Source organism: Perca fluviatilis, chromosome 21 (genome assembly GCF_010015445.1).
Source record: "Perca fluviatilis chromosome 21, GENO_Pfluv_1.0, whole genome shotgun sequence".
Classification (NCBI taxonomy): domain Eukaryota; kingdom Metazoa; phylum Chordata; class Actinopteri; order Perciformes; family Percidae; genus Perca; species Perca fluviatilis.
The window spans coordinates 17677810-17686409 of record NC_053132.1 but is presented as its reverse complement, the minus strand read 5'-3'; the positions used below and the strand labels follow the sequence as shown (position 1 = coordinate 17686409).

General features: G+C 41.4%; 1 protein-coding gene across 1 annotated transcript; it reads right to left on the bottom strand.

The window, feature by feature from the left end:
- Positions 1–1192: 1192 nt before the first annotated feature.
- On the bottom strand, positions 1193–8418 carry mfsd1l (major facilitator superfamily domain containing 1-like). Its single transcript, XM_039787651.1, has 13 exons — positions 8218–8418; positions 5669–5769; positions 5401–5510; positions 5201–5256; positions 4969–5112; positions 4719–4877; positions 4483–4598; positions 4081–4181; positions 3775–3886; positions 3527–3664; positions 3037–3176; positions 2821–2932; positions 1193–2012 (listed from the first exon to the last, which is right to left on the bottom strand). The coding sequence occupies exons 1-13, from the start codon at positions 8237–8239 to the stop codon at positions 1872–1874; spliced, it is 1452 nt and encodes a 483-aa protein (XP_039643585.1). The 5' UTR covers positions 8240–8418; the 3' UTR covers positions 1193–1871.
- Between the last annotated feature and the right edge of the window lie 182 nt (positions 8419–8600).

Sequence of the window (8600 nt, the reverse complement as noted above, 5' to 3'; positions counted from 1 at the left end):
CTGTAAAAATACTGAAATACACCTTTCTTGCGCTAATTAATACACATTTTCACCTGTAGGATGTGACCCTTTTTTTTTTTAAGTAGACTCACTAACAATAAATGGTGCCTGTCTGTATGATTTTAGAGAATGAGGATGTTCTCCTGCATTTTACTTCAGCTTGAAATATTACATTTTCAGAAATAATGAACGATAGCTATAAATGAATGGTAGTGGTAAGTAAGTAAAGTTTATTTGTATAGCACCTTTCACAGATAAAAATCACAAAGTGCTTCACAATAAAATGTAATACAACAAATTCAAATACAAATGGTAAACATAAAAAACCATAAAAAAAACCTTGACTAACTAAAGTGGTAAAACTACTAAAACAGCAACATAAGTTGGCACAAATTATTCTGCAAGGAATGTGTACAGGCTCAAAAGAATAGGAGGAACATTAGTGTAAACAAGGAAAACATGTTACACTTACTTGTGGTGCTGCCATATTTCCCTGTAGCTATTTAAATGTAGCCTACATTCTTGCAGTTGTTGACAACATGATGGATGTGATATGAAGCGCTGTTATCACGACTAGCTCCCCCAAAATCCCCACACTAACCAGGTACTAAGAATTCAGGTAACTAAAATAGAAGTTTGGCTATGGGACCTGAAGAGTTTAAGTAAAGGCCATTGAGACAAACACTCAAATCTTTACAATACCCCCCTAATACTACATGAGCTGTAGTCTATCCACTTCAAACAAATGTGTAAAGAGCTCCACCTAGTGCTAAAAATGCTGTGCTGAGTATTTCGAAAAACATTTCACTGGTTATGTTGGTCAACCTGTACCTAGTCTCGCTTTGGCAGACCCTCATCCAAAGTGCCCTGGAGGAGGGTCACAATCGTCTTGGGCGGCGCTAAGCACCTGACGGAGACACTGCTAAATAGTTGTGTGAGAGAAAACTCAGATTGGACAGATAGTCCAGCTAGCTGTCTGGATTAACCCTGCAGAGATCTGAGGAGCAGTCAACCATACTCCTCCTACATTCACCGGAGTTTAAAATTCCAACAAAAAAGAGAGTGGAAGGAAACTGAAATCGGCGAAAATAAACGCATCCGGCGGAATTTCCTGCGGCACCGGAGCAATCCCGGAAGTGGAACATGAAGGAAATAGACTAACATGTACCAAGCAAGCTTGTAGGTATCAAGCTTTTTTTTTTTTAAAACCATGTAGCACAGACACATATTTTTTGCCATTTTGGCAATGTGAAAAAGATCAAATTCCCTTCTTTAAGTACATAGTGAAATCTCTAACCACGAACAAACAGATAGGATGTACAAATAGTTTCATTAGAAAATTGTAAAAAACACAGACACTGAATTTTTTTGAGACATGCATGTTGACGTGATGTTAAAATGATTTAGTGACCTCACTGTCAGTTATGGCAGTACAGCTGATATTGGATGATATGACTGATAGAATGTGTTTCATCTCAAATGAACTGGAAAAAAAGTTCAAAGTTAAAGATATAGTTTTGATGTTTTTTGCGTAATTGTATTTTTATTTTTTTATTTATTACTGAAAAATCTGCAATACCTGGTTCACATGTTATATAATACAACAATACCATTCGGTTGTTTAAATTATCTGTTGTAATAGCAACAGCAGATACAGTATGGAGAAGCAAGGTGGTTTCAGTGAGGTGTGCAATAAACCAAGTTCAATTTGAAAATATACAATATAAAAACAAATACAGTATATATATATATATATATACATACACACACACACACACACACACACACAACAATATATAACATGTATCTCTCTCTCTTTAAATAAAAAGAGAGAGAGAAACGTTCAAACTTGAGTAAAGTATAAACCAAACTTAAGAGTTTAGAGAACGAGATCTGACTGCCTCGTCCTCCTCATCCTCATTTTGCTCTTCCTCTCCCGGGTTGAGCGGCTCTCTGTCGGAGTCTCTCTCTGCCTGCCCCGACCTCTTGGTTGTCTTGTTCAGGATCCCGCCCTGCAGAGAAACAAATATGAACTGAACACGCTGCATCCTGTGCTGAAGCCAGCTGACAATAGACACACGCAGCACATACAGTATATATTTGAGATGCACCGATTACAACTTTCTAGGCCGATTCCGATTTCAGATTTTCTTTGAGTAAGGCCAGCCGATACTGATTTTAGCCAATTCAGATTTCATTTTTTCTAACCACTTTACAGCACACACAAATATGCATTTTCCATCTTTTCTTTAATAGAACATTTTTTGTGGGAAATTCACACACATCTAAAGTGCAATGTTAGAACCATTTCCTTCTTTTCACATCCAATATCCAACAAAAAAAATGTGATTTGGGTTTTTGGTGTCGTCCCTCCACGCCCTACTTTTTCCTTGCAGGTCTTGCATATTGCAAACTTGTTATCTTCTGCACACACTCTGAAGAATTTCCAAACAGCTGACATTTTGCAGGTTAATTCACGAGGTTCCCTACATGTGAGAGAACAGCGCGGACACACGCTTCACACCGCGAGCGGGTACGCGCGACACACGGCGGAAAAGTTGAGAGAAAAGAAAAAGAGACTGTGCTGTCGCGTTCGTATAACTTATGTTGCCAGTTAATTGTTGCATTGACCGGCATGAAATCAGCATATGTCAAACTGACCTGCTGGTCGCCGGTCATGGCCGAACACGTGAAAACCGGCCAATTCCGGTCACCGGCCGGTCTATCGGTGCATCTCTAGTGTGTGTGTGTGTGTGTGTGTGTATATATATATATATATATATATATAAATAATGCTATACAGGCTGTGAGATGTCTGACCTGTCTGTGGTCGACCATGTTGAGCAGCACCGAGGTGACGATGCAGGCGATGGTGTTGGCCAACATAAAGATCATCATCCTCTGCCAACGCCACAACGGAATTTTAGTTTCACTGGCCAGGAAATGGAGAAAACAGGGAAGGTAAGTAAAGATCTAACATGCAGCATGGACCATAAAGTGCACTGCAATGAGAGCCTGATCTGAAGTATTTCCTACCTAGACTTGGTGCCCAAAATCTGCCCAACAACCAGATTGGACACCCCAATCCCAACCATCTGTATGGAGGTAGCCAGACCCATGGCTGTTCCCAGAGTCGCCTGAGGCACCACAAGGGGAATAGACGGCCACATGCTTGCCTGGAATACAGCACAGATAGTTTAAATTAAGATACAACACACACACGTTTCACAATTAAAATCCCCACCCCAACGCATTAGAACTGAGAAAGAATAAGACATGTCAATTACTTATTTATTTAAAATTGTAATTAGAGGATAAAGCCCTCGAGATGCACCATCTCATTTTCAAGGGGGTCCTCATAAACCCTTATAAACTGGGGGTCACCGTAATGTGACAACAATATATACACCTAGAGTCCTTGATAACTTCTTCAGGACTAAAACCAATACAAAAAAAATGATCTGCCTGAGAAAAAGTAGGTGTTAGAAATTAAAATGTTAAAACAATGGCTTTGACTTTGACTCACAGCAGCGAAGGAGTAGGTGACTCCCAGCCATATGGTGGAGACGAGAGGAGGGACAAAGGTGAAGGCCAGGAGCCCAAATACAGGCAGCGTGAGGATGGCACAGGCCAATGCAAAAACGCCCCGCAGACCCACAAAATCCTGGAACAAAAACACAAGAGAATGTCACCAACGCACCTATTTATTTCATATTGCTTCATACGCCAGATTTTTGAACAGTTGAGAAACAGGTTTAGGTTATAGATACTTACTATGAGAATGCCCACGCTGGCTGAGAGGACCAGTGAGCTGTCATAAACCGCCCCGGCGATATAGGCCGCCTCCTTCTGACTGTAGCCATTGTACTTATCCTGAATGAACTTACTGGACAAGAGGAAAAACAGCAGTATGTTAAAACTACTAAATTATTCTTTTGACAGCACTAGGTTCATATCGATACAGTGGTTTTATGACATATACACATCCCGAATGAATTCTTTCCCTAAAAGTCTGTCAGACTGTTTACTGGCCTTCAAAACCCTGAGAAATATGAACGTGTGGTGTGTCGATTGCTCTACCTGGCATCTGCGATGAACGGGAAGATGCCATTGTAGAAGAACATGATGGTGAGAACAAGCAGCCAGTATCTTAGCGACAGGAGCTTCACATCCTGAATCCTCTACACACACACACACACACACACACACACACACACACACACACACACACACACACACACACACACACACACACACACACACACACACACACACACACACACACACACACACACACACACACACACACACACACACACACACACACACACACACACACACACACACACACACAGAGAAACAAACATAGTTGTTACAATCAACGTTAAACAAAAGAACTGAGGTCAGATGCTCCGTCTGCAGTATCCTTGCACTTTATAATGATGTTTGAAACAGGTTTTCTCAAAAAGATAATCTTGGTACCACTTTGCGGGACTCCTCTCGGATGGCGCCATCAAGACCCAGCTGCCTCATTCCGATCTTGTCCAGGGCACTGACTACAACGGCAGATACAAAGCCCAGCACACACAGTAGTGTACCTGGAAAGCATCATGTGAAAAATACTCTTACTTAAACCTTCTTTTTTTTTTTTAACATTTTGCTATTAGTCAATCATGCCATGAACCTTGATGTTTCTATCCCCTTCATTTATTACCTACCACCCCAGAGTGTCCACTGTATGCCATACTGTTCTTCAAACCTCTGCGTGAGGAAGAAGTTCAGGACTGAACCCAGGCGAGAGAAAGCCAGGGTCAGACCGAAAGCCAAGGCCAGTTCCTTCCCTTTGAACCAGAACGCTGTGATGCGGTTCTGAACAACTGGTAAGGAAGTAAATGAGAAGAGTGGTTTAGGAACATTCCTCTGAGTGGACAACGCAAAGAGTGGGACTTTTTTGGAAGGTGGCCTTACTGGTAAGAGATCCATTGCCTGATCCAAACAGTAGTCGGCCTGTGAGCATAAGTGGCAGCAGATAGGGAGATCCTTTGAAGTGGGAACCCAGTGCAAACAGGGACGAGCCCAAAACACACAGAAATGAGAACAGAAATACTCCAACTGCAGAGAGGAGGAAATGGGAATCCATTTACCATGAGTTACTGTAAATCAGTTGTTTGATTTGCAGAGAAGATATTTGTAAACTTACAGCGGTTTCCTAATTTATCAATCAGGAACCCAGCCATGATCACCACTACTGCATTCCTGTTGATAGGAGAGAAGTTCACCAACTGTAGCTGTTTTCTGATAAGCCACGTTTCAATAGATTACAGTAGAGTCTGTGTGTGTGTGTCTGTGTGTGTGCGTGTGCGTGTGTGTGTGTGTGTCTGTGTGTGTGTGTGTACTTACGTCCAAGCATAGATTGCATAAAGAAGATTGTACTGCTGAGGGGTCATCCCTAATCCCACCACACAATCCACTGTCCCATTGATCACTGTTGCGTTGGGACATGTCAGGTTCTGTCAGATGAGGGGAAGCTAAATTATCATCTAACTAGCCACAAACTGAGGACAGACTTTGGACACCAAACTACAATGATGCTGTTGAGTTAATGTGGAGAGATCATTCAATGCTGATGGTTTCTTTCCATTGGCCTGCACTGCTACCGCTTACTTACCCCTTGGAACTGATCCTGCAAAACACTGGGGATGTCGAAGCAGAAATAAGAGCCAAATGTGAGCAGGCAGTTGAAGAACAGCACCACAAAGCGGTAATAGACTGTAAAAGAAATAAAATAACATAAAGACCGGATCAATGGTTTCTTCTGGAGTCTAACTTCACTATGAAAGTCAGTCTAAAACATGGACAGGAAGAGATACCAACACCACCGGACACTTCAGTATTTCACATACAATAACAACAGCATGTTGGTTTATATATATTTTTTCTTCTTTTTTTTTTTTACATGCAAATAAAACCCATTAGAAGACAAAATAACTTCATTAAAAAAAGAATTGTCCAAGGCAAATGGACAAAAAAATAAAATACAGTGGGGAGAACAAGTATTTGATACACTGCCGATTTAGCAGGTTTTCCTACTTTCAAAGCACGTAGAAGTCTGTAATTTTTATCATAGGTACTCTTCAACTGTAAGAGATGGAATCTAAAACAAAAATCCAGAAAATCACAATGTATAATTTTTAAATAATTAATTTGCATTTTATTGCATGACATAAGTATTTGATCACCTACCAACTAGTAAGAATCCCGGCTCTCACAGACCGGTTAGTTTTTCTTTAAGAAGCACTCCTGTTCTCCACTCATTACCTGTATTAACTGCATCTGCTAAAAGACACCTGTCCACACACTCAATCAAACTGACTCCAACCTCTCCACAATGGCCAAGACCAGAGAGCTGTGTAAGGACATCAGGGATCAAATTGTAGACCTGCACAAGGCCGGGATGGGCTACAGGACAATAGGCAAGCAGCTTTGTGAGAAGGCAACAACTGTTGGCGCATTTATTAGAAAATGGAAGAAGTTCAAGATAACGGTCAATCTCCCTCGGTCTGGGGCTCCATGCAAGATCTCACCTCGTGGGGCATCAATGATCATGAGGAAGGTGAGGGATCAGCCCAGAACTACACGGCAGGACCCGGTCAATGACCTGAAGAGAGCTGGGACCACAGTCTCAAAGAAAACCATTAGTAACACACTACGCCGTCATGGATTAAAATCCTGCAGCGCACGCAAGGTCCCCCTGCTCAAGCCAGCGCATGTCCAGGCCCGTCTGAAGTTTGCCAATGACCATGTGGATGATCCAGAGGAGGAATGGAAGAAGGTCATGTGTACTGATGAGACAAAAATAGAGCTTTTTGGTCTAAACTCCACTCGCCGTGTTTGGAGGAAGAAGGATGAGTACAACCCCAAGAACACCATCCCAACCGTGAAGCATGGAGGTGGAAACATCATTCTTTGGGGATGCTTTTCTGCAAAGGGGACAGGACGACTGCACCGTATTGAGGAGGATGGATGGGGCCAAGTATCGCGAGATCTTGGTCAACGACCTCCTTCCCTCAGTAAGAGCATTGAAGATGGGTCGTGACTGGGTCTTCCAGCATGACAACGACCCGAAACACAGAGCCAGGGCAACTAAGGAGTGGCTCCGTATGAAGCATCTCAAGGTCCTGGAGTGGCCTAGCCAGTCTCCAGACCTGAACCCAATAGAAAATCTTTGGAGGGAGCTGAAAGTCCATATTGCCCAGTGACAGCCCCGAAACCTGAAGGATCTGGAGAAGGTCTGTATGGAGGAGTGGGCCAAAATCCCTGCTGCAGCGTGTGCAAACCTGGTCAAGAACTACAGGAAACATATGATCTCTGTAATTGCAAACAAAAGGTTTCTTTACCAAATATTAAGTTCTGCTTTTCTGATGTATCAAATACTTGTCATGCGATAAAACGCAAATTAATTACTTAAAAATCATACAATGTGATTTTCTGGATTTTTGTTTTAGATTCTGTCACTCACAGTTGAAGAGTACCTATGATAAAAATGACATACTTCTACGTGCTTTGTAAGTGGGAAAACCTGCAAAATCGTGTGTCTGTGTGTGTGTGGTACTTTTAGAAAAGATGTAATCCAATATAAAGCTTTAAGATATTAAATATGATGCTCTGAATAATAATTAGTGTTATGGATTTTCCACCAAAGAAAGTGCAGTCACCGTAGCTAAAATCTTCTCATTCTGCACAGTGAAAGTAAACCTTCATAAAGTAATCATTTTAAAAAAGCACATTTTTGAGTGGAGGGGGACCTGCCAGCTGATGTTCACCCCTGGTTTTGTACATTTCCTTTAACTCAGCCCAATGGGAAATTTCGTGTTTACCCCTTATTGGTAAACAAACTGTGTAATAAAAAAAGATTTGTAGCATTAGCTTAGCTAAACTAAGCTTTTTCATGTCATTCACAAACTAGCAACCCGTTACTGCTAACGTCAAGGTTTTGACAACTTCCCATTTAGTCCCATGAACTCTTCTAACGACACTTGAAGCAAACTGCTGAGTTGGTCTTTCAGTGGCCCAGTTTTTTCAGGGAAGTATTCGCAGGGTTTCGAGACAGAGGTTTTGGTAATTTGGCTATGCTAAGGTTGGTGACTTTCATAAACTGTATATTATTAACAGTCTATGGTGACGTTAAGGAAAAATTAAAACTATAGTCAGTCGTACCTTTCTCCGCCGGCTGCGTCATGGTGAGCAAAAGGACACTTGCTATAAAAGAAAACTTCCAAATCACATTCTTCACTGTTACATGAACAGGCACGTTAGCAGGCTACGTTGAGGTCCGCTACAACTCTCCTGCTGGTGTCCGCAGCTCTATAAGCTACATGGATCGGTCTCTTCTCATACACTGGACGCAGCCATAGGACGCAGCGGATTGTTTTGAAATCTGCGCACGCAGCGACATTGCAGACTTTTTTTTTTTTTTTTTTTTTTTTTATCCCGGAGACTTTATTGAGAAACATATTCGATTATTTTCTTTAGTAAACATTGAAGAAAAAGTAAAAGTTGAATAATAAAATAAATGTCTAAATATTATTATAATAATTATA

Bases quoted from the DNA above. Each gene is read 5' to 3' on its own strand.
- mfsd1l (XM_039787651.1), bottom strand. From the start codon at position 8,239: ATGACGCAGCCGGCGGAGAAAG. The intron at 5,770-8,217 runs GTACGACTGACT...TTTCTTTTACAG, and splicing joins GACGCAGCCGGCGGAGAAAG to TCTATTACCGCTTTGTGGTG. The intron at 5,257-5,400 runs GTAAGTACACAC...TCCTATCAACAG, and splicing joins TATGCAATCTATGCTTGGAC to GAATGCAGTAGTGGTGATCA.